This window comes from Euleptes europaea, chromosome 14, assembly GCF_029931775.1.
Source record: "Euleptes europaea isolate rEulEur1 chromosome 14, rEulEur1.hap1, whole genome shotgun sequence".
NCBI lineage: Eukaryota > Metazoa > Chordata > Lepidosauria > Squamata > Sphaerodactylidae > Euleptes > Euleptes europaea.
In genome coordinates this window covers 61618761-61645334 of record NC_079325.1, presented here as the reverse complement: position 1 = coordinate 61645334, position 26574 = coordinate 61618761, and the positions used below count along the sequence as shown (strand labels likewise).

The following is a 26574-nucleotide window of genomic DNA, read 5'->3' as shown; positions in this document are numbered from 1 at the left end:
CTGTTCCACTCCCACCAACTTGAGAAAAGCCCGCCAAAATTTGGCAACATATTGAACCCCCGTCACTAATTACCTTGCGTGGAAACGAATGATATTTGAAGACATGTGACACAAACTAACGGGCTAAATTTGAGGCAGAGGGCAGACCCGTTAAAGGAACCAAATGAACTTGCTTAGAAAATAGGTCTGTCACCACCCACAGTACCGTTTTCCCTTTACTGAGTGGGAGATCAGTCATAAAATCCATTGCAATTACTTCCCACGGTCCTGAGGGAGTTTCTAAAGGCTGTAACAATCCGGGTTTTTTCCCCGGAGACCGTTTTGAAGTGGCGCAGATGGGACAACTGCGAATGAACAAGTCCAAGTCAGATCGCATTTTCGGCCACCAGAATTGTCTCCGCAAGAGGTGTAGTGTCTTAACAAACCCAAAATGTCCTGCAGTCTTTGCTCCATGCGCAAGGTGCAGCACCTCCCTCCGAAGTACTTCCGGCACATATAATTTGGCATTTTTGAGATAGAGTTCCCCGTGCTGGTCAAGATCCATGGGGAGAGTACGCTCAGCTTGATACCCATGGAGTAAGGCGTCTCTGAAAGAAATGGGTAGCCCCTCTAGGAAAGGATCGCTCGGTGCTGGGGTAGAAAGTTCGAGAGGCTCCCTGGGCAAAGAGCTAGCAGGTGCTTCCTCCGGCACTACAGTCAGCAGTGCTGGGGGAAGGGGGGTGAGCGTTTTCAGTGAGCTAGTGGGCGCTTCCGTGACTTCCGGGGAGCGTTGTGTTTGGGCACGGGTCTGCACGGCTAACGTGCATTCCCCTCTGTGCGGGAGTGAAAAGAGTCTCCGTGGGGCATTCTAGCTTATTGGGATACTGGGGAAGCCAGGACAAAGCATCTGCCAGCTGTTTTTGCTTCCCCAGGATATGTTTTATTACAAACTGAAATTTGGAAAACAAGTCCGCCCACCTTACTTGTTTGGCTGAGAGTTTGTGGGTTCCCGTCAGGGCTTCTAAATTTTTGTGATCTGTCCAGACCTGGAAGAGGGTATCTGCCCCCTCTAGGAAATGTCTCCATACTTCCAAAGCGTGTTTCACTGCAGCCGCCTCCTTTTCCCAAATGGGCCAGTTCAGTCGGGACTGGGAAAATTTCTTAGAAAAGTAAGAGCACGGGCATAATTGTCCGTCGTCTCCCTCTTGCAACAAGGCTCCTCCCATGGCCACTTCTGAAGTGTCTACTTGAACAATGAAAGGCCGTTGACAGTCTGGATGCTTCAGCACAGGCTCAGTGGTAAACAACTGTTTGAGAGTCTCAAAAGCCCTTTGACATTCCACCGTCCACTCCACACGAGCGGACAGCTGAGTTGCTGCGCTCCCTTTCCCCTTGGTTTTAAGGAGGTCGGTGATGGGCAATGCAACTTGGGCGAAGTTGGGGAGGAACCCTCTGTAAAAATTTGCGAACCTGAGAAATTGTTGGACTTGCTTCCTAGTTGAGGGCGGCTCCCAGTCTACCACTGCTCACACCTTTTCGGGTCCATAGCCAGTCCCTGGTGCGAGATTATGTAACCCAGAAAAGTCAATTGGTCTCGGTGGAACTCTAACTTGGAGACCTTAGCGTAGAGTTGGTTCTCTCTGAGGCGCCGCAGCACTTCTGGGATCATGGCAACATGTTCTTCGTAAGTATTGGAGTAAATCAGAATATCAGCCAAGTAAACCACCACTCCTTTAAACAACAGGTCATGCAGGATCTCATTCATCAATTGCATTAAGACCCCTGGGGCGCCTTTCAACCCAAACGGCATTACTAGGTACTCAAACATTCCAAAGCAGCTAGAAAAGACAGTCAATGGCTCATCCCCCTCCCGAATTCTAACACGGTAATACGCTTCGACCAAGTCCAATTTGGTAAAGATGCGTCCCCCTTAGTTGACTCAATAAATCGGGAATCAGGGGAATGGGGTAAGCGTTGGTTTGGGTGACTGCATTGAGTTTGCGAAAGTCAATGCATAAGTGCAGGTCTCCTGTCTTTTTGCGCACGAAAAAGGCCGGGCGCAATTCAGTGCGGTGGAGGGACGGATGAAACCTTGAGCTAAGTTTTTGTCCAGAAAGTCTCTGAGCACAGATTTCTCTTTGGGGCTCATGGGATAAATTTTACTCTTGGGTAAATTGCCCTCCCCCACCACTTCAATGGTGCAATCCGACTGTTGGTGTGTGTGTGTGTAACACATTGCACTCCTTGACATCAAAAACATCAGCAAAGTCCTCATATTTGGATGGCAAGTGAGAGGGGTCAAGAGGCACATTTGGCTCAGCCGCTAGGGCGGGTATTGGAACTGCTACCTCTCGTCGATGACGGTCACATTGGGGTTGGGTAAACTCAATTGTTTTGGCTGCCCAGTCTATGGTAAGGCTGCGCCAGTTCGCCCCCCAAACTACTGCATAACGAATGCCGGGTACTATAGTGAAGTGTATTTGTTCCCAATGGTGCCCTATTCCCATGGCTACCCTGCCCCCCCTGTATGTCTACTGCCCCCCCGTATGTCACTGCCATCCATCTGAGCGAATTGGACGGGTTGGGGTAGGCAGACCGCTTTTACATTTAGGGCTTTGAACGTCTCTTCATTAATCAGGGTACAGCCACAACCAGAGTCTACTAGTGCTTTGACAGAAATTTGGGGGGGGGGCTTGTAATGTTGTAAAACCACATCCAGAAAAACTGTCCTCTACGTCTCTCACCATCAGCAGAGCTTTGGGTTGCACAGGTGCAGGGGTCTGCGGTGGCACTCCCTCTACCACAGACCCAGTCCGTTTTTTGGCTGCTCAAGAGCGGGGACCAGGTTCAATGCTGGCGTTTCCCAGGTCGCCTCCTCCTCCGACGCGTCAGCGCTGTCTTCAAACGTGACGGCGGTATTTGTAATCCGAACCCCCAATGGGGTAAGCAAAAGTGCATTTGTAATCCGCGACCCGGTGGGGTCATACAGTTGGGCGGTGGGATCCCTGGAAATCTCTGCATTCAGAGTAAGAGCAGGAGGGGCCTTGTGCCCGGCGGTGGTGGCGCGTCCGGTAGCCGCGCTCCTCCGGCGGTGGCCTCCACCCGCCCGAGTTGTACTCCCAGGGCAGGGACTCGAGACTGGCCATTCCAGTCGTACTGGGCAAGCTGCCGCAAAGTGGCCGTGGTCCCCGCACTCAAGGCAGGCTCCACTCTGGAATCATTTGGTGCGCTATCAGGAGCCGGCCTCTGGGGAGATGGAGCGGGGGCTCGTGGGGCTGTTTCCTTAGCCCTGCATTTGGAAAGGGCAAGGAGTTGCCGACAACTTTCTACTTCCTCCGCAAGCCATATCCACCCTTCATGGGTAGGTGGGTCTCCTTGCATAGGGCACCATTGGGAACAAATACACTTCACTATAGTACCCGGCATTCGTTATGCAGTAGTTTTGGGGGCGAACTGGCTGTGTGGACGCAGCCTTACTATAGACTGGGCAGCCAAAACAATTGAGTTTACCCAACCCCAGTAAAAATTTCGGGATTCAGTGCTTCCTGGAAGCATTGTATCAATGTGGCCTCGCTCCAGTCAGCAATTCTGATAGCGAATCGTTGGAATTCACTAGCAAACTCCCTTACAGATTTGGTGCCTTGGTGTAGTTGGAGAATGGTCGCTTTAGCCTTTTCACCCCGGAAAGGATCCTCAAAGCGCCTCCGCAACGCCCGCATGAAGTCAATTAAAGTCAGGATGGATTGGGCCCACAAGTTGAATTGTTGAATCATCCACTCTGCCGCTGTTCCCTCCAGCAGAGACAATACATATCTGACCCGGCTGTCCTCTGTGGGAAAGGTGGCCCCTTGTTCTCTCATGAAACTGTCCACTTGCTGCAAGAAACACGGTAACTACTCCGCCAAACCGTCAAAAGTTATTCGCAGATCTCTGTGCTGAGCATAGGGACATGGTATCGGTTGCGGCACGGGCGCACCGGGTAGCCCCGGGGCAGGCTGTCCTGGCGGTGGTGCGCCTGGTTGCCCAGGCAGCAGCACGGCCGGTGATCCCGGTAACGGGGCTCCCGGTAGGCCTGGTTGCCCTGGCAGCGGCGGGCCTGGTAGCCCAGGTTGTGGCGGGACTGGTGCGGGAGGCTGTGCTCGTTGCAACTTGCCAAACTCCCGCCACATTACGTCCATTTGGTCACGCATCTGGGCCATTTGCTCCTCCAACGCCTGGTTTCGATCCTGCAGACGTTGGATTTCGTCCGTGGCCCCCCTGGTCCGTCTGGGTCAAGGCCCTTGGAAATTTGTAATCCAATCACCGAGGTCTTCTTCGGCTGGATAATCCCCAATGTCTTGTGGAAAACTGCTGGGGTGATCGGCTCTCGCCAGCCGCAAAAAGCAAGTCGTTGCTCTGCTCGGGAGGTCATAAAATGAGGGCAAAGATGGGAATGTCCAGTCCCCCTCATACCTGTCTGGTGTTGCTGGACCCTTGGGCTGCGCTCCAGATACCCGCGTGGCCGCAAGCGCCTCCAGCTCGGCGACCTGGGTAGAGGCCGCTTCAGCAAATGATTGTTCAGTCTCTTGGCGAAAACGGGGTTGAGTAGGACTTGCCGTCTCCACTCGTTCCTCCATGAGGGAGAAGGGTATGGGATCGGGCCCCTCCAAGAAAGTCTCGTTTCCTCTGGCCGCATTCTCACCCACGCGGCGGTACCGATCCAACAGCCTGTCCCTGCTGTCCCTCAACCTCTCTGCGCAGCGCTGCCGGCAGGTCTCCTTCCACTGCGGGGTTCGGGAACTCCTGTCAAGGCTTCAGCGCCACCGTAGATCTGACTCCATGACTGCGGCTTCTCCCGAGTCCACGGCCCATTGCAAGGACTCTCCCTCCAGGATGGGTCGCTGGAGGCTCCTTCACGCGGCCTCCTCTTGGGCGCGCAGGGTCTGTATCCTCACCTCCTCCTGGAGGAGTTGGCGGAGCACTTCTCTGGCAGTAGCTGTTCCCGGTCTCCCTTCCTGGGACGGCCTGTCACCCCCCCTCCAGAGCAATGGGTGAAGTCAGCCGCTGCCGCAATGCAGAACTTGGGAAAGAGGCTCAGGCCTCATTCCACACAAAACAAATCAAAGAAATAAAAGTTTAAAAAAGCAGAGTGGGATTAGACTTGTAATGTCAGCTCTGGGCTCACCAGCTAAATCCCACAAAACGGCTCTTAGGCAGGTGTTCCATAAGAAGTTGATTTATTGAGAAATAAGCACAGTGAATGGCAGAATATGACTTGGAAAAAAGCAACGAGTCTAATGGGGAATTACGGAGGGTGCTGGAAATATAATAGAAAGCAAACTTTTGGAACGGCACTTGGTTGCCACGGCAACTCAGATAGGCCCCTTCTTCCCAGGGCCAAGTTTTCAGAATAGGATGGAGCACAGACATAACAATACAGATGATGTACCAACAACATAGCGACCTTGGGGCTAGCACCTGGCAAGCCTCTGAACAACAGGCTGGTGCCTGACACTCTGATTTGGAGAACCGGGTTTGATTCCCCACTCTTACACAGGAAGCCAGCTAGGTGACCTTGGGCAAGTCACTCTCTCTCAGGCCCACCTACCTCATAGGGTGTCTGTTGTGGGGAGGGAAAAGGAAGGTGATTGTAAGCCAGTTTGAGTCTCCCTTAAGTAGTAGATAAAGTCTGCATATAAAAAACAACTCTTCTTCTTCTACCACATCACACTGCTGACTCATGCTCAGTTTATGGTCTACTCCTAGTTCCTTTTTGAACTACTGCAGAAACAAGTCTCCCACATCCTATAATTATGCATTTGATTTTTCCTACCTAAATGCAGAACTTTACATTTATCTCTGTTGAAATGCATTTTATTAGTTTTAGCTGTTTTCCAGCCTGTCAAGATCATCCTGTATCTTGGTTCTGTCTTCTAGTGTATTTGCTACCTCTCCCAATTTAGTATCATCTGTAAATTTTATGAGCATTCCCTCTATTCCTTCATCCAAGTCATTCATAAAGATGTTGAACCACAGGGCCCAGGACAGATCCCTGAGGCACTCCACTTGTCACTCCTCTCAAAGAGGATGAGGAACCATTAACAGGTACTCTTTGGGTGCCATCTGTCAACTAGTTACAGATCCACCTAATAGTAATAGGATCCAAACCACGTTTTATCAACTTTTCAACAAGAATATCATTTAGAACCTTATCAAATACCTTACCACACCATTTTCCTGATCTAACAAGGCAGTAACTCTCTCAAAAAAGGAGATAAGGTTAATCTGAGATGACATGTTCTTAAGGAACCCTGTGCCAGCTGAAGGACTGACTGATTGATGATCTGTTCTAAAAGCTTTCCAGGTATAGACATCAAGTTGACAGGTCAGTAGTTACCTGGATTTTTCCACTTCTTGAAGATGGGGACAACATTTGCCTGCTAATTTTCTGGCACCTCGCCTGTTCTCTAAAAAGTCCCAAAAATAATGGACAGAGGATCTGAAATTACATCCATGAGTTCCTGTGGATGCAGTTCATCTGGCCCTGAGGACTTAATTTCATTCATCTTTCTCTGAAGCAAATTGGTTAATTTTGCCACAGACACATATTCAAGCATTTTTGTAATCCAGTCTGTTAACTCTAGTGTCTTCCTGTCTTTCCAATACTTTGCAAACAAGATTCTGGCTGCTGTCATTGCATATTGGTACAGTTCCTTGTTGACTGGTTTGATTTGGGGTGGAGTCATTCCAAGCAGGAAATATTTGGCTTCTACATTGAAGTTCACTTGAAACATTGTCTGTAGTTCCGCGTGTATCATCTTCCAATACGTCTATGCTTTCTTGCATGTCCACCATTGGCAGAAATAGGCTCCTTCAGTTTCAGAACACTTCCAACAATTTGCTTGGTTTGACTTGTACATTTTTTGTAAATCCTTCAGGGCAAGATGTCATCTATAAAACATTTTTTACCACTTCTCTCTGATGGCTTGTGAGCTGGAAAACTTAATTTCTTCCTTCCACATTTCCCCCCACGTTCTCATAGGAATCATCTCACCAAAATTTTGCATCCACTTAACCATACAGATTTTCACCTGTTCAGGAGCTGTTTCTATGGTTAGTAGCAACTTGTATATGTTTGAAAGAAGATGGTCCAATGATTTAATAATCATTTGTTCAAACTTGTTTGTTTTCTCTTTTCCTTTTTGTATATAGTCCGTTCTTAATATATGGGTGAGTTGTTGATAGTCAAACCATGAGATCTTAATGTTTGCCTCTGTCAGCTCTTGAAGTGTTTTAATTTTCCCATCTTTCTTAAGAAGATCTTTATAGGTTAAAAAGTCATTTTTAGATCTGCCTGCAAAGTCCATGTATGCCTCTGTCGGTGACATCAACCGGGGCGGAGATGGGCTGAGAGTCCTCTTTAATGAGTTCCACATTTTTAGCATTTGAAATGTCAAATTCTCCTGATTCTTATCCTTTGGGATTGACAATGGTTTGTCAGGCTATAGCCAATGGTGGAACCCCTGTTCCAAGCAGGCTTTCTCAAGTCTGATCTTACAGTCTTCAGGTCTCAAGATTCATTCTGTCATTGCCACTAGGGTCCCATAGGGTGATATAGTTTCAAATTTGGCATAGCCAATCCTCCTCTGCTTTTATCATTTTGTAATATGGCAAATCTTATTCTCGGTTTCTTACCATTCCACACAAATTTATTGATAATGCGTTGCCACCTAGCAATTGTCTTAGAGGTTATTCCGATTGGTAGTGTCAGAAAAAGAAAGTTGAGCCTCGGTAGCACATTCATTTTGATCGTTGCCATTCTACCCACCCAAGATATCTGGAGTCTATTCCATCTTTGGAGGTCCTCTTCTATTGTGGCCCATAATTCTTTATAATTTAGGTCAAATAAAGTAGCTGTGCCTGTAGAGATTTTTATTCCTAGGTACTTTATGGATTTGTTCGGAATTGTACATTGTAACATATCTTGAATCTCAACTTTATCCTCTGTGGAGATGTTAAATGTAATCAGATTTGTCTTTTGTTCATTCAATTTGTACCCTGAATAGTAACTAAAAGTATCAATTTGGTGGATAATCTCTTTCATTGAAGTCTTTGGATTTTGACAAATTAACACCATGTCATCTGCATAACTCCGAATTTTATATTCTTGTTCTTCATATTTTATTCCTTGAATTTTTGCATCAGCTCTAATTTTGTTAGCCAACACTTCCATTGCTAAATTAAACAGTAGTGAAGAAAGTGGGCAGCCTTGCCTTGTTCCTTTTTCTATCTTCAACTGAGTTGTCAGCATCCCACTGATAAGCAGTCTCGCTTTCTGCATGGTATATATAGCTTTTACAGCAGTTAGAAACTGTTCTCCACAATCTATTTGTCTTAGTACGTTAATGAGAAAATTCCAAGAAACATTATCAAATGCTTTCTCTGCGTCAAGAAATAACATAGCCGCTTTCCGCTTATTGGACTTAATGTAATTGATTGTGGCCAACATCATCCTAACACTGTCTTCAACTGACGCTTTGGTATAAACCCTGTTTGATCTTTGAAAGGCATTTCTTTAGTCTTTCAGTTAAGATTTGTGTCAGTAATTCGTAGTCCACATTTAGTAAAGAGATCGATCTGTATGCCCGTGGGGAGCATCTGTCCCTCTCATCTTTTGGGATTAATGAGATATGGGCTTCTTTCCATGATTCAGGTATTTTACCCTCCATGATTCAGGTATTCTCTCTCTGCAGTCTGGAGATTGGTTTTAATTCTGGGGATACGCCAGGCCCCACCATGAGGCTGGCAACCCTAGGTGGGATGCCCTGCAGGGTTTCGTTGCAAACCTGCAATGCCAAATTTTTCAGAATTCAACCCAGGAGAAGAAAAAGTAAGTCATTGAAAACTTTTTGTAGTTGAGGTATTAGAGCCTTTTCCATCACTCTATAGTAACTAGCTGTAAGTCTATCTGGTCCTGGAGCTTTGTCCAATTTTAACTTCCTGATAGCATCAACAATCTCTTGGATCGTGACCTTCTGATTTAGTACTTGACGGTCCTCAGATGAAAAGCCCCTCAGATTGGCTAATCCGGACGGGATTACTCCAAAATGTTACAAGCTTTTTGAACAACTAACTCCTATCTTTGTATCTTTGTATAATGAGGTAATTGAACATGGAAAGATTCCACCATCCTGGCAAGATGCACATATATTTTTGATACCAAAGGAAGGCACCGATCTTTATCTTCCTCAGGCATACAGACCAATCTCTTTGCTGAACATTGACTATAAATCGTTTGTCTCTATAATCACCAAAAGACTTCAAAAACATATCAGCAAGTTGGTGCACCCAGATCAAACCGGGTTTATTCCAAAGAGACTTATGAGAGATAACATACGATTGGTTCTCAGTGCAATCAAACACATTAAGTCAAAATCATTAAAGACCGTTTTGTGTGGAATGCGAAAAAGCCAAGAATCAGATTTAAAGTCCTGCAAGACGAAAAGAAAAGAGGAGGATTAGCACTACCCAATCTTAAGCTATATTATCATGCTGCCTGTTTAACTTGGATTACAGAATGGATTAAACATCCTAAAAGTAGACATGTCACTTTAGAACAAGCGGATTTTGGGCAAGGATTCCATAAAGCTTTGTGGGACTCCTCAACAACAACTCAAACGGATAAAACATCAGAGGACTGTGATATCAAGATGGCGATACTAAAAGTTTGGAAAAGATATAAAAGAAGAGTCAGTCCCTCTCCACCATCCATAATGTCTCGGATCGAAGCCTATCATGATAACGTTAAACTGAAAACGGCTGTTCATTTCAAGTACAATGACATGGTAGACCCTACAGGAGAAATCAAAAGTTTAACTAAACTTCAAAAAAAATTCCAAAATCTTCAACTGAGGTCCAATCTACAAAAAGACTGTTAACATCCTCGCCCATTTCGAGAATTGACTGAATTCAAATTGACAATAACTAAAAACGATAATTCACTTGTTAGGAAAAATCTACAAACTCCTCTTGAAATATGACACAGAAGAAGAACAAGTGAAAATCAATATGATCAAGTGGATGCAAAACTTTGGTGAAATGGTTACAATGGAATCATGGGAAAAACTCTGTACGTCTGAACTGAAATATACCGTGTGCCAGGAAGTGAAAGAAAATTGGTATAAAACATTCTACAGATGGTACATGACCCAAAATAAGATTTCACAGATGACTTCCTCCGGAAATAAAGGCGCTTGTTGGAAATGCCAAGAAACGGATGGTTCTTACTTTCATGTTTGGTGGACTTGTTCTAAATTACAAACGTTCTGGAAAAAGATCCAACGAGAATTACAGACAACAACAAAAACGAAGATAACACTAGACCCTAAATATTTCCTGCTCAGTATGGTCCCATCAAATTTGCCTTCGAGATTTCATGATGTTTTTAAGTATGCTACAACGGCAGCCAGAGTGGTTCTGGTAAGAACCTGGAAGCAAATGCAAATACCCGAAATAGAAGACTGGAAAGAAAAACTGCTAGACTACGCCAGTATGGCCAAAATGACTTTTATGCTGAACCCCAATCACAACGAACTTACAGAACAATTTGACGAAAAGTGGGAATCATTTTACATTTACATGACTTCCAGTTAATCAAATGATTGATATATACCGAATAGCATTAGAACGAGTAATAGGCAATGCTTTATCCATTATGTTCCAACCATTCGTCATGTAACTCCTGGGTTTTCAAACGGTATAATATACTTCTATTATGTAATAGGTAGATAATCTGATTGATTTTTATATTTTTTTACAATTACATATTCAGATATATTTTATTTTACTTGATTAATATTCATGCTTGTTATATGGTATTATATTCGACTAAGTTTATTTTTCCATTGAATCTGCTATATTGTTTTTGTATATCAAACGGTTTTTACCCTTCCCTTCTTTTCCCTTCTGTATACCCTTAATTATAAAAATAAACCTTAAAAAAAAGATACGAATTTAAATTTAACTGGTCTGTATTGGTATTTTGATATAGCTCTGTATAAAAAGTTGAGAAAACTTCTTGAGTATCTTCTTCTTTATTTGCCATCTTCCATAACTGCCAGTATCCTTCTTTTCTCCGATTCCTTCTTTAACATATTAGCTATTAATTTTCCCGGTTTGTTGGCTTGCTCAAAATATTTGTCTGACAAATCTTAGTTTCTTCTGCATTTCTTCTACTTTGAGTCCATCAATTTTGTGTTTCAAGTCACGTATTTTTGCCAAGTCTTGTTTATTTCCAGATTTCTTATGTTCCTCCTCTAGCTGTCGTAGCTGTAAATGTAAATTTTCCAATTGTTGTTCTTTTTTCTTCAATTTCGACGCAATTGCGATCAATCTTCCTCTCATGTATGCTTTACTTGTGTCCCAGACGGTCTTTGCATCTACATCTGCAATGGAATTTCTTTTTAAAAAATCTTTAATCTCTTTTTGACATTGTTTTGATATATCTTGTCTAAGTAGTAAATTGTCATTCATACGCCATCTTCTGAGACCTTTCCTTTCCCCTCGGAACTTCAGTAGTAATGGATTATGGTCTGCAAAAGTCGCTAGTAGGATATTCGCCTCTTCCAGATGATTAAGTAAGTATTAGAAATCAGTCCTAAATCAATTCTCGAATAGGAACTATGTCTATTAGATAAAAAGGTGTAGTCTCTCTCTTTTGGATGTTTAAATCGTCACACATCAGTTACACCCCAGTCTTTCAAAAATTGAAATACTATCTTTGGTAACTTGTTCCCTTTGAATTGAGTTGATTTGTTCATAGATCCATAACCCCATTCGCATCTCTGATAATAAATTTTTATTTCTCAAATATTTATAGAAAGCAGTTTATGGAGTAGCCCTGGCTTCTTTAGGCTCCTACCATTTTTCCTTCTCATTGGAAGTTTGTGATTATGCCTTCAATATCATGCTTTTAAGAAACTCTCACCCCTCTTGAACTCCCTTCTCCTTACATATTTCTAACAATGGGATTCTACCCAGCATAACTTTGTTAAAATTAGCTTTTCTAAAATCCTACCTATATGTCTGACTACGTACAGCTTTTCACTTCCCCAAGGTCTTAAATTCCAAAATTACATGGTCACTATTACTCAGGGTGCCCACTACTTTCACCTCATCAACATGTTCTTCCCTGTTGGTGAGAATCAAGTGGTGGATTGTTTCACAGTAATCTGAAGGCAGTAAATGTATAAGAATACTGAACATGCCAAGAGCCCTGCTGGATCAAACCAGTGAGGGTACATCTAGTCCAGCATCCTATCTCACACAGTAGTCAATCAGTAACACCAGAGGGCCAATGACAGGCCATAGAGGATGTGCCTCCTGGCACTGGTATTCAGCAGTTTACTGCTTCTGAATGTGGAAGTTCACTCACCATGGCTAGTAGCTGTGCCCTCCATGGATCTGTCTATTCCCCTTTTAAAGCTACTTATGCTTTTGGCCATCACTACATCTTCTGGCAACAAATTCAACATTTTACTCACTTGTTGTGTAAAGAAGTATTTCCTTTGTCTATCCTCAATCTACTGTCCATCAACTTCATTGGATGCCCTCAAGTTCTAGCATATTGAAAAAGACAGAAAAACTTCTCTCTACCCCTTGCATAATTTTATAAACTTCTATCATGTACTCCTTTAGTTGTCTCTTTTAAACTGAAAAGTCCCAGACTCTTCAGCCTTTCATCATACGGAAGGTGCTCCAATCCTATAATCATCTTGGTTGACCCCTTCTGCAGGTTTTCCAGCTCTGCAATATACTTTTTGAGATATGGTGACCGGAACTGAAGACAGCATTCCAAATGAAGCTGCACTACTGATTTATATAGGAGCATTGTAGTACTATCTGTTTTATTTTCAATCTCTTTCCTAATAATCCCCAGCATAGGATTTGCCTTTTCTGGACTCACTGCCCCGCAAAGGAGACCCAAGATCTCAAAAGTTATGTAAAACAAGCTGACTAGGTAGCTTTGTGGACCTGGATAAACAGTCTGGGGAATATTCCTAGCCTTTCAAATACATTGCAGCATGCATATCAGTTTATATGTTTTTGGAATATACACCAAATATAGTTCAGGGCTTCCATTCCAGACAGAAGAGCAGTTAAGAATTGTTTCATACCATTTGCCTTCTTAAACAGTTCCACTGCATCAGGGTTCAACGCTAGCAATTTCTGCGCAACTTCTATAAGAGAGACTAAGATCTTCCGAAGCTCTGTCTGGAACTGCAAAAAAGGAAACAGTTAACACACTTTCTAACAAGTCAACTCCACTACACTTGATCTTAGCCAAAAGGCCGAGAAGCGATACGATTATGCCAATAAAAGTATTGATTGATAGATTGATTGAAGTCAACTAAGACCAATGTATCTCATGCTCTACGATCTACACCAACCCCTGGAAGAGTGTAGGCACAGAAAAGAGCTCAGTACCAGTACCACTAGGCTTATGACTCTACCCCAAATAAGCCTGAAGGAACTTTGATATATGCCAAGATGTACTATGACTTAGTGATTGGTGTGTTGCTACAATTAAACCAAGGACAGATTTTCAGGACAGAGAAATACTGTTTGGCCTCTCAACAGCATCATACATTTTTACAAAGTGAGATGAACAGATTGGGAAAAAATAACCTTGCTGTAACCAACAGAATTTATACTTTACAAATACATAAGCGGACTGGTGCACAGCAGACTGCCCATTTCGGTCGGGACAACCAGCTTCCACTCCCCGCCTGGAGGGGATACCTCGTGGAAGAGGAAGTGTTCGGAGGAGAAGCGCTGCGATGGATCGCAGTGCCGCACCGGGGCGTAAAGCGCCCCCAGTCCTCCATATCGAGGAGCCGGCACACGAGGTCTCGCCAGCGGACCCGTCGGGGTCCCGGATTACAATTGACCCATCGGGGTCCCGGATTACAATTACCCCAACAGGGGATGGTTCTGCATCGTCGGATGAGGACCGCCACTGGGAGTCTGCTTTGAACCTAGAGTCTCCCCTGGATCTTTCAAAAAACGGACTGGGTCTGCGGTGAGTGGAGCGGCCCCGCAGACATTTCTGCCAAACCCAAGGCTCCTGTAATGGTGAGTGAAGTGGGAGAGACGGTATATGTGGACGTAGTCTTACAACATTATAGAAAGGGACCCCAGTTACAAGTTAAAGCCCTCATAGACTTGGGATGTGCGTGCTCTTTGATCAATGAAGCCACTTTCAAGGCACTCAAAGTAAAATCAGTACCGCTGCCGACCCCTGTTCAGTTCGCCCAGAGGGATGGCAGTAACTTTAAAGGTGGCCAGTTGACCGTTGTACTTGGGGTGTGGCGATGGGCATAGGCCATCATTGGGAGCAAATCGACTTCACTATAGCCCCCAACATACTGTGGTGTTGGGAATAAATTGGCTGAGGGGACACAGCCCTTCCATCGACTGGGGGGCCGAGATTTTTGGCATTTTCTAGTCTAGGTTGCGACATCGGTATGAAGTAGCTGTTAAAACCGTGCTCCCAACAACCCCTGCCTTGGCTTCAGATGCCCCGGAGTTATCCCAACTACCTGCCGAATATCAGGACTTTGCAGATGTCTTTAATGTGCAAGAGTGCGACGTACTACCCCCCCATCGCAGATCAGACTGTGCTATTGAGGTGGTGGGGGAGGGGAAACTGCCAAAAAGCAAGATTTATCCCATGAGCACTTCTGAAAGAACAGTGCTTCGTGATTTCTTAGACAAAAACCTGGCTCGAGGTTTTATCCGACCCTCTACCGACCCGTATTCGGCCCCCACTTTTTTCGTGCGCAAAAAGACCAGTGACTTGCGGTTGTACATTGACTTTCGGAAACTCAATGTGGTCACCCAAACCAATGCCTACCCCATTCCTCTGATCTCAGATCTTTTGGGGCAGTTGAAAACAGAACACAGAACCTTTATTGGCATTTACAGTAACAAAACAAACAGGTAAAGCAGCTAGATATAAATCTAAAAAAGAATGAATACACAGTTCATCAGTAAATTTTATAATAAACAATTAAATGAGGGTTCCCCTCCTTCTTTCTCCCTCCTTTAGGACCTTGGCCAGGAACTCGGCTACTTGAGTGGTAACTTCAAAGCTTTTGTCATCCAATAAATTGCCTATGTTTCCAATTTTGGGGCAGTTAAAGGAGGGACGCATTTTTACCAAGTTAGACTTGGTTGAAGCCTATTACAGAATCAGAATTCGAGAAGGGGACGAGCCCCTAATAGCCTTTTCTAGTTGCTTTGGTAGGTTTGAATTTTTGGTGATGCCTTTTGCACTGAGGGGGCTCCAGGGGTCCTCATGCAACTCATTAATGAGATATTGCATGACTTGTTATATAAAGGAATGGTGGTTTATTTAGATGACATTCTTATTTACTCTAAAACCATGGATGAACACGTTGCCCTGGTTAGAGAAGCGTTACAACGTCTCAGAAACAATCAACTCTATGCTAAGGTGTCCAAGTGTGAATTTCACCAAAAACAGTTGACTTTTCTGGGCTATATTATTTCACACCAAGGACTCACAATGGACCTGGAGAAGGTACAAGCGGTAACCAATTGGGAACCACCCTCAACCCATAAACAGGTTCAAAGACTTCTTGGATTAGCAAATTTCTACAGGGGGTTCCTCCCAAACTTTGCTCAAATTGCACTGCCCATCACAGACCTCCTTAAGACTAAGGGAAAGGGAAGCGCAGCCACTCTGCCCTCGGCTAAGGTGAATTGGACGCCCCAGTGCCAAACTGCATTTGACAGTCTCAAACGACTGTTCACCTCCGAACCGGTATTAAAACACCCTGATTCGGACCAAATGTTTATAGTCCAAGTGGATGCTTCTGATGTTGCAATGGGGGGTGCATGGCTTCAGCGAGGGAAAGACGGTCAACTCCATCCGTGCGCTTACTTTTCAAAGAAGTTCACGCAATCTCAGCTCAATTGGCCGATTTGGGAAAAACAGGCATGCGCAGTTAAACAGGCCCTCACGGTATGGAGATAATTTTTAGAGGGTTCCAAAGTCCCTTTTGAAGTGTGGAGCGATCACCGAAACCTGGAAGAATTGACGGGGGCTCACAAACTGTCCACGAAACAGGTGCAATGGGCGGACTTTTTTGCCGTTTCGCTTTGTATTAAAATATGTGCCAGGGAAGCAAAACTTGTTGGCTGATGCTTTATCTAGACTGCCCCAATACTCTACCAAGATTGAACGCCCCACAGAGTCCCTCTTCACTCCTGCTCAGAGGGGTTTGCTGCCCACTTTGGCGGTGCAAACCCAGTCGCAGACCCGGCTCCCAACGCAGCCTTCGCAGGGGGGGGAAGCCCAAAGCCCGACCACGTCAGTCGGCCCGACCACACCTCCTTCACCGGCTCTGGTTCCACCCCTTGTGCGATCCCGAAGTGTCAGCCTAGGTGAACCAACCGCCCAAACCCCCCTAATGGCATCGGCACCTACTCCTGCAGCGAAACCTCCTGGCGTGGTGCCCACAATGCCGGACATGGAAGGGCTAACTGATTCTTTCAAAGAATCTCTTCGTTGTGGTTGCCAAGCCGAACTCTGCGAAAACCCTCCCCATGTCTCTGATTGAACGCGGGGGTTACTGGTATAAAGAAACTAAATAGCATATACCTAAGGTTCTATGGAGAGAAGTACTGCATCTGGTTCATGGGGCCAAAACCGCGGGGCACTTTGGTTTTCTTAAGACTTTACATCTACTGAGGAGACAATTTTGGTGGGTGGGCATGCGAACTGACGTGGAAACGTTCATCCGCAGTTGCCCAGTATGTGCTGCGGCCAAGAGACCCCAGGGCAAGCCGCCTGGACTGTTGCAACCTTTAGAAACCCCCACCAGACCCTGGGAAGTGATTGCAATGGATTTTATGACTGATCTGCCCCTCAGTGAGGGAAAGACTATTCTTTGGGTAGTCACGGACCTGTTCTCGAAACAGGTGCACCTTGTACCTTGCGCAGGTATCCCTTCTGCCCCAAAACTGGCCCGCCTCTTTGTGACGCACATCTTCTGATTGCACGGATACCCGCGCAAGGTGGTCAGTGACTGCGGAAGTAGTTATGTGACTAAATTTTGAAGAACTTAACTAAAATTGGTTGGGGTGGAACAAGGACTGTCAACCGCCTTCCATCCCCAAACGGATGGCCAAACAGAATGGGTGAATGCGGTATTGGAATGCTACTTGCGCTGTTGTGACAATTACCACCAAGATGATTGGGTTGAACTGTTACCCTTTGCTGAGTATGCTTACAATAATGCTGTGCACCAGTCCACAGGGTTTAGCCCTTTTCAAGCTGTGTATGGACACGACTTCGGCCCTATTGGCCATATTGACATGTCTGGGGAGGAGGGAGGTGCAGATGTGGCTGCCTGGGTACACACAATTCAAACGACCTGGCCGTGGTTGATAAAAAATCTGGATCGAGCCAAACGCAAATATAAAGCTCAAGCAGACAAACACTGGTCACCAGGTAAGGAGTACGGGGTGGGAGATACAGTTTATCTGTCCACCAAGAACCTACAGTCAATCCGCCCGTCGTATCATCAACCCAGTCACTGTAGAACTCTCACTCCCAAAAGCACTAAGGCGAATCCACCCCGTATTTCATGTCAGTTTATTGAAGCCGCATATTCCCTCCCCGGAATGGCATCCCGAACCACCGCCTGAGGTGCCTGTGCTGGTGTGTGTGTGTGGGAGAGCATTTTGCAGTTGCTAAAATCTTGGACTCTCGTGTCCATCACGGATCCCTCCAGTATCTTGTTCGTTGGAAACACTTCGATCCTGCTCAGGACGAGTGGGTACGCTCGCGTGATGTTTCTTCCCCTCGCCTGGTCCGTGAATTCCATGATGCCTACCCACACAAACCAGCTCCCAGAAACTGAAAGGGGGGTCTTTGGGGGGGCAGAATGTCAGGCCCAGCCTGGGCAGTGTACAGAAACAGCCAGGCATGGTCTGACAGAGGATGTGTGTTATCACCAGGTGCTGGCCAAGGTTGGCCCTACTGCCAAGTATTTGTTTTGACTCAGGATTCTGTGGCAATCATACCTCAGTGGGAGGGGGTTACCATGGCATCCTGAATTGTTCTATGCCTCCTGATATAGGCCCTGTGCCATGCTTTTAGTTTCCGTTAGTGTCCACTTGACTCTTAGCTGCTGTTAGCCTGTAGATCTTCCAATAAATCAACTCTCTTTTGGACTACTCGTCTGTAGTTTGTCTACTCGTCTGTGGATATTTGTTTATGGGATTATCACGGGACTAGTGCTCACACCAACCATCATTTGACAACTATTAATTAAAATTATTAAAATGTAAATTCAGAAAAGTAAGCTCCATATAAACAATCATCATAATATAGTTTATGTTGAAAGAGGAGAAGGAGGAAGAAGAGGAGGAGGAGGAGGAAGAAGAATTGGTTTTGGGACTTCCGGGTCGGATGACCCTCCCCCGCTACAAGCGCGGAGTCGCGCTCCTGCTGCCTCGCTGCCGTGGGGAGATCAATCAGCCCCGTGAAATCCAGCAAGCGGCACCCCTCGGAGCAAGAGGGGATGCAGAAACAGGGGCCGGTGGCGGCCCTGTCATCTGAGCGATAGCAGCCAAGAAAACGGCGGCGGTCACTCTGATGGGGCTCCGCTGAATTGCCGGCGCCATCTTAAAGGAACAGCAGAAGAAAGCGAGGTGGGATCCGATTTTCTTTTATATTTTGGAAAAAAGGCTTTTTTTTTTTTTACTTTTAAAAACTCAAACTTGGGGTGTGAGGCAAAATTGCTCTTAAAGGACTTAACTCAGTACTATCTATAATTCTGTTACGCTCTGTGTTTTGGACTTTGGGCTTTTTGCCAGTTGAGTGACGCAGTTTAAAAATATTGTCGAAGGCTTTCACGGTCAGAGTTCATTGGTTCTTGTAGGTTATCCGGGCTGTGTAACCGTGGTCTTGGAAGTTTAAAAACTTTACCAAAGCAGGAACTTGGAAGTAAGAGAAAGAAGTTGGAGAATAATCAAGTGATATGGAATGAAACTATATGAGATGTCATAGTGATTGTTTTCTCTAAACTGATTCTCTCATCTGAAATAATTTTTATATAATGAAATAAGAGAAACCTTTTGCCCCCCCCCCCCACTCTCCCTTTTTGGATTACAATTGTCAGTTGTTTTGTCTTCAGCTTGTACAGTTTACAAATGGGAGAAAAAGAGAAACATACCAAGGATATTCTGAAGGATACAAAGCTAGTGGTACCACTTCCTCAGAGAAGGCCCTCTGTGACTCAAATTGCAATTAAACAGACAACCTCTCCAGGTGCACAAACATCTGTTACAGCTAAGATGACTCCAAAAGCAAAGCCTGAAGTAACATTGTCTGCTGTATTTGAACTTTTAACTAAGACTCATCAAGATGTTACTGAAATGAAGCAGGAGTTATCCCAGAATACAGTTACCACATCCCAAAATTCTGCTGCAATAGCTACTTTGCAAGATACAATCTCATCTCTGACTATTAGGCAAGATAGGGTTGAAACCAAGTTAAAGAAAAATACACAGGAAATTAAAGAAACTAAGAAGAAGGTGGACACCCTCGAGATGGCAATTGCATCCTCATCTGACAGAGATGAGAAGCAACAAGACCAGATAGCGATGATAGAGCTTAAGATAAAGGAATCTTCTCTTCGTATACGTGGACTGAAAGAAAAAGTTGAAAATCGGGATCTACGTGGATATTTGGCAGTTCTTTTGGCAGACTTTCTACAAGAATCTGAAGAAGTTACTACAGGAATGATTGTGACAGCCTATAGAATGAATTCTGCTTATGCAACCAGAAACAAAGTACCTAGGGATTGCCTGCTTCAATTATTCTCGAGGAGTCATCGGGATTTGATACTCAACACTCATTACAAGACACCTCTAAAAGTTGAAGATGAACCTTTGAGATTGATGAAGGAAATACCGACAAGATTGCTGAGGAAAAGGAAAGACTTCATGGAGATTGTTCAATGTTTAAGGCTCAATGGAATCCAATATAGATGGGAATATCCTCAAGGCATCTCCTTCACTTTTAAAACAAAAAGGTTTAAGTATACAGAAGTGGATAAGGCTGAGCAATTCTTAAGAAGATATGATGCAGAACTGGTGAAACCTACTAAATCAACTAAGCAAGTTCCAATCAGAGAATCCACGGAAGAAGAAAAGGCATCAGAGGCATCTGGAGGGGGAGATTTGCCAGCAGATTCTCCAGAGAACTCTCCAATTGATGAAGCTGAAGACTAAAGACTGGAGGGAAGGGGGGCAACAAGATATATGGTTGTTTAAGTTGTGTATGGAAAAGTATGGGATCTAACTGATTTTTGATATGTTACAGGTATTATCTTGGAACATCAACGGTCTGAACTCTCCTAACAAAAGGAGGAAAATATTTCATCAGCTACATAAAAGTAATGCTAATATTATTTGCTTACAGGAAACTCATATACTCCCAAAGGACATATTTAGATTGGAACATTCTAGGTTGGGTACACTTTTTACGGCATGTAATGATGGTAGAAAAACTAATGGAATAGCTATGTATATACCTATTTCATTAGAACCAAAAGTTATCTTCCAAGATATGGAGGGAAGAGTTTTGTTAGTTGAAATAACATGTGGCTTTCAGAAGATAATGCTTGTGGGAATATATGCGCCTAATATGAATCAAAAAGTTTTTGATGATAAATTAGCAATATTACTAGCCGAATATGCCACAGAAAAAATGATATGGATGGGGGATTTTAATGGTGTGAAAGTACCTAAGATAGACAGATCTGGGAAAAAGAAGAAAGCAACTAATGAAGGAAAATTACCAGGGGTTTTTGATGCTCTTATTGATCAATGGAATATGTTTGATGTCTGGAGATTGGCACATGGCAATAAGAAAGGATATACTTTTTTTTCTCAGAGACACCTTACATACTCCAGGATAGATATGCTATGGCTATCAAAGGGTTTAATAGAGAATTCAGAAGATTCAGAGATTTTACCTAGGGTTCTATCTGATCATAATGCGGTTTCAGTTAAAATTCAAATGGGAGATATAAGATATAAACCCTGGAGAATTAATGATTTCCTCTTAAAAAATATTAAAATAGTTACCAAATTGAAGATGGATATACAGAATTATTTTAAAGAAAATACAGATAAGGGTACCCGGGAAGATATAGTTTGGGATGCTGGTAAGGCAGTAATTAGAGGATTGTTAATCCAACAAAACACAAGGTGGTATAGGGATAGGGAGAAAAAGAGAAAACATATATTAGAGGAAATAAGACAAGGTGAAAGATATTTAAGTAGATTGCAAGATAAAGTAGCTAAGCAGGAACAGCAGGTTAAGATTAGAAATTGGCAACAACAATATGAATTCTTAATAGCTGAAGAAATTGAAAGTAAACTTATGTATAATAAACAAAGATTTTTTGAATATGCAAATAAGCCGGGTAAAATGTTAGCTTGGCAACTTAAACAGAAAGAGAAAAAAATACCAATAACTCAAATTAAAAAGAAGGGCAAGATTATAAGAAAAAAAGAGGAGATATTAGAAACATTTGTAGAATTTTATACAAATTTGTATAAAAAAATGTAGTTTCAGAGGTAGAAATGGATAAGTATTTTAACAAAGGGGATTGGGGAAAAATAACACAGGAAAATAAAGATTTTCTGGACTCTATAATATCTAAAGAGGAGTTAGAAGAAGTAATAAAAAAAGTAAATTAAATAAATCTCCCGGCCCAGATGGATTTAATGCATTTTATTATAAAACATTTAAAGATCAGTTAATTTCTTATTTATTGGAAGAGATGAACCTAGCACTGAAAGAAGGTATTATTCCTCAAACTTGGAAACAAGCAAATATAACATTAATACCAAAGGTAAATTCTGATTTACTGGAAGTTAAAAATTTTAGGCCAATCTCATTGTTAAATGCTGATTATAAATTATTTGTAGCAATATTAGCTAATAGATTTAAAAAAGTATTAAAACAAGTAATACATGAAGACCAAGCTGGTTTTTTACCTGGAAGGTTGATGAGTCAGAATGTGAGGGTGGTAATTGATCTTTTAGAATATGCAGAACAAGAAACAACACCAATAGCGTTGATATTTTTAGATGCTGAAAAAGCTTTTGACAATGTTAATTGGCAGTTTATGTTTAAGATATTAGATTTCATGGATTTTGGTATGAATTTTAAAACAGCTATAGAAGGAATATATACACAACAAACTGCCAATCTGATTATAAATGGGTCATTATCACCAAATATTGAAATACAAAGGGGAACGAGACAGGGATGTCCTCTTTCCCCTTTATTGTTTATTTTAGTATTAGAATTTTTACTGCATAATTTCAGAACAAATGATGATGTAGTTGGTGTACAAATAGGTAAAAATCATTATAAATGTAAAGCATATGCGGATGATTTAGTTTGTTTTTTGATTGATCCGATTGAACAAATTGACAGATGGAACAAAATGTTGGAGGTTTATGGAAAGCTTTCAGGTTTTAAAATTAATAAAGCTAAAACCAAGATATTAACTAAGAATATGACTCTTTCACAACAACAAATATTAACAAAAAGGACGGGGTTTATTATTGAAAATAAAATTAAATATTTAGGCATATGGATATCAAATAATAATCTTAATTTATTTCAAGATAACTATGTGAATCAATGGCAACAGATAAAAAAGGATTTGACAAGTTGGGGAAAACTACCATTATCATTGTGGGGAAGAATTTCGGTAGTTAAAATGATGATATTACCTAAAATGCTCTTCTTGTTTCAAAATCTCCCAATAGTTAAGGGTGTACAGATATTTGATGTTTGGAAAAAAGATATTATGAGATTTCTCTGGGGTAAAGAAAGACACAGGATTGCATATAATAATTTAATTGAATTGAAGGATACGGGAGGATTTGTTTACCAGATTTAAAAATGTATTAAATAGCAGCATGTTTCACCTGGATCAAACATTGGATTCTCTTAGAGAACCCGAAACTATTAGAATTAGAAGGATTCAAATTGAGATTTGGGTGGCATGCTTACTTGTGGTACGAAAAGGAGAAAGTAAATAAAGAATTTAATTCTCACATTATTAGGAAAAATTTATTAAAAGTATGGGAGAAATATAAGGATGTTTTTGAAAGTAAAACTCCCGGCTGGATCAATCCTGTAGAAGCATTTTTGAGAAGGGGTATACATTTAAACTTGGATGGTAATAATTATAGAGAACTGATAGAATACAAAGAGGGTATATGGGTACTGAAATCAAAAGAAGAACTTCAGATTAAAGATTGGTTTATGTATTATAAATTAAGAGAAGTTTTTAATAAAGATAAGAAGTTGGGGTTTAATCAAATTAAATCAAAATTTGAGATTATATTATCAAAGGGTAATAAAGGATTGATAGGGAGGGTATATAAATTACTTATAGAAATAAACTTAGAACAAGAAAGGATTAAACCGGTGATGTTGAAATGGATGAGAGATTTAGGTTATAATATAGATTTGGAAATATGGGAAAATTTATGGAAAAAGGAATTAAATGAAATAAGAGAGAATTTATATAAAATGTTTTATAGATGGCATATAACCCCAGTATTGTTAAGTAAAATGAAGAAAGAAGATGAAGCTTTATGTTGGAAATGTGGTATGGAAATAGGTACATTTATGCATGTTTGGTGGTTTTGTAAAAAAATAAAGAGATTTTGGAGATTAGTTCTGAATGAAACTAATAATTTGATTAAATCAATAATTAAGAGAGACCCCGCCTTTTGCCTATTGGGTATTTCAAAAAAAGATTTAGATAAAGGTGATAGAGTCATATGTCAATATAGTTTTGCAGCAGCAAGAATTGTAATAGCAAAAAAATGGAAGCAAACAAATAAACCTTCAATTAAAGAGTGGAGAGAAAAATTATGGTTATATATGCGGATGGCTAAAATTACTGCTTCTTTACATTGTAAAGATATGGAGGAATTTAAATCAACATGGTTAAAAGCTACCGCATATTGGGATAAGGTGGCAAAAACTGATTTTAAAAATATAGTTAACGAATTATAGTACAATATGATTTTAAATATGATATAATTATAGATATTATTTTGTAATGTCATAACACTCCATCGGAAGTCCAATGGTGAAGGGCACTGTGGTGGGGGGGCGGGATTTGGATTCAGGGCACGATGGGATTCAGTGATTTGTATATTGTAATAATGGATATGTAGTGCGCTGAACATGTATTTCTTTTTTCTTTTTATATGCATTCTTTTTTTTTTGTGTTTATGTTTTATTATAAAAACAATTAAAAAATTAAAAAAAAAGAATTGGTTTTTATATGCTGACTTTCTCTACCACTTAAGAGAGACTCAAACCGGCTTATAATCACCTTACCTTTCCCTCCCCACAACAAACACCCGGTGAGGTAGGTGGGACTGAGAGAATGTGACTGGCCCAAGGTCACCCAGCTGGCTTCTTGTGTAGGAGTGGGGAATCAAACCCGGTTCTCCAGATCAGAGTCCACCGCTCCAAACCACCACTCTTAACCACTACACCAGAGAGAGTGTCCAGCGAGAGTGAAATGTTATCCCAATGGTTTTTGAATATTGTGGTTTCTATTATCAGATTTGTGTCCATTTAATTTCTAATTTATCCTATGTATAGAGCAGAAGGACACTAATGACACTGTGGCATATTATCACACTGGAGGATGAGCCAAAGATGGTACAGCTAATGCTATTCCATCCTGTAACAGTATTGCCTGAGTATATACAGGAACAACGTTGGCACCTTAGTTTCTGTATAACTGTTTACCATATGATGTAGCCAGCACCCTAGCCATTTTAGCATATCATGGATCAGTTCCAACAACGGCCGCCTCATATGCTATTTTAATAATGGGCAAAGGAGGAGTCACCAACACATTAAAAAAATTACAATCAGTTCTCCAGAAACTACATTGTGCAATAGGAATACACCCTCAAATGAACTGCATTCGTTTTAGCTATGTCGACCTAGTATGCATGGTTGTGAAGTGCCCCCTTTTCTGATCCAAACCCCGGGCCTCGAGGAAGCAGTGCCTGGCTTCAAAAGGAGAAGGATCTCCCAACCAGGAGTCTCCAGTCCCCTGGCTGCTGGGTGTTGCCTGGTGAGGCAGACCCTTCAGTCCTCTTCTTCCCCACCATTCAGCATTCCTCTTTTCCCTCCCCCCACCCTCCTTCCCCCTCGCTCTTACCAGTGAACTGCCTCAGCTGGGTAGCAATCTGTCTGACTTGACTTCCCAGCGCCCATGCTCCCTCTCCCATCCTCGGCTCTTTCCCCACCGAGATGGCTCCCATTTGTGCTCACTGCCACTTTGCAGTCAAGTCACTCATGAGGAAACTGTGGCCGCTGACTTACTCGTGAGGAGGCCATCTGTGCCAGTTTCGCCTGCCCTGTCATCTGCTGGCTGCGCCTGGCTGGCTCCTGTGATCTGCTGCCAGCCAGGTAAATTGGACGTAAAACTTTGGCCCTTCCCCCGGGATTCAATCAGGTTGCTGCTCCCTCACCCGTCTGCTGCAGCCTCCCCTCTCTGCTGCTTGGTTCCTGGGAGGTCCTCTGCCCAGCCATCCTGTCTGATAAGTGTATGGGTGATGTTCTGGGGTAGTCTAGGGAAACAGTCCCTAGACAATGGTTTATTCTTGGGCTCACTACAATGGTCAACTGTTGGTTCAGAGGCTAAAGCTTCTCAAAACGTGTGTCAAGGCAGCACTCGCATGTGCCTCTGTTTTGGCACACTTTGATCCCCTCTCTCCTGGTGCTGCTAGCCTGTGATACTGTATATGTGGGAGTGGGGGCAGTTATTTTTTCATAATATTATTATTAATATGACAGGTCAGACTCTCCAAGGCAAGAGATGTTCGGAGGTGGTTTACCATTGCCTGCCTCCACGTCACAACCCTGGTGTTCCTTAAAGGTTGCCCATCCAAATACTAACCAGGGCTGACCCTGCTTAGCTTCTGTGATCTGATGAGATCAGGCTTAAAGAATATACAAAAATATAATAAGATTAAAGAAGAGTTAATGTTTGAAAGGCCCTGACCTGGATGGTCCAGGCTAGCCTGATCGCATCAGATCTCAGAAGCTAAGCAGGGTGAGCCCTGGTTAGTATTTGGATGGGAGACCACCAAGGAAGACCAGGGTTGCTGTGCAGAGGAAGGCACTGGCAAACCATCTCTGTTAGTCTCTTGCCATGAAAACCCCCAAAAGGGGTCGCCATAAGTTGGCTGCGACTTGACGGCATTTTACACACACACACACACGTTTGAAAGAGTAGCCATTTGCCTCCTGGTGGAGACTGGGTAGAAAAAATGGAGAAAGAGGTTCTGTAGGACAGCCGCTGGATTTACTGTAGAACTGAGCTGAAGTAATAATGATGCCTAAAGTTTGGTTTATAAAAGGCTAGGGTAGCTTGCTCTGGGACCAAGAGAAGATGCGAAGAATTGTATCTCCCCACATCTGTCCCTGATGTTCCTCACCTGTGGCCTTTTGGT

General features: G+C 42.9%; 1 protein-coding gene across 2 annotated transcripts in view; it reads right to left on the bottom strand.

Annotated features, from left to right (window-relative positions):
• The window catches only part of UBAC1 (UBA domain containing 1), a 90890-nt gene that overhangs the window by 48109 nt on the left and 16207 nt on the right, over positions 1 to 26574 (bottom strand). For both annotated transcript variants that reach the window (XM_056860499.1, XM_056860500.1), the window contains one exon: positions 13134 to 13236. In XM_056860499.1, coding sequence (XP_056716477.1) covers positions 13134 to 13236 — 103 coding nt within the window. The remainder of the gene's footprint in view (positions 1 to 13133; positions 13237 to 26574) is intronic.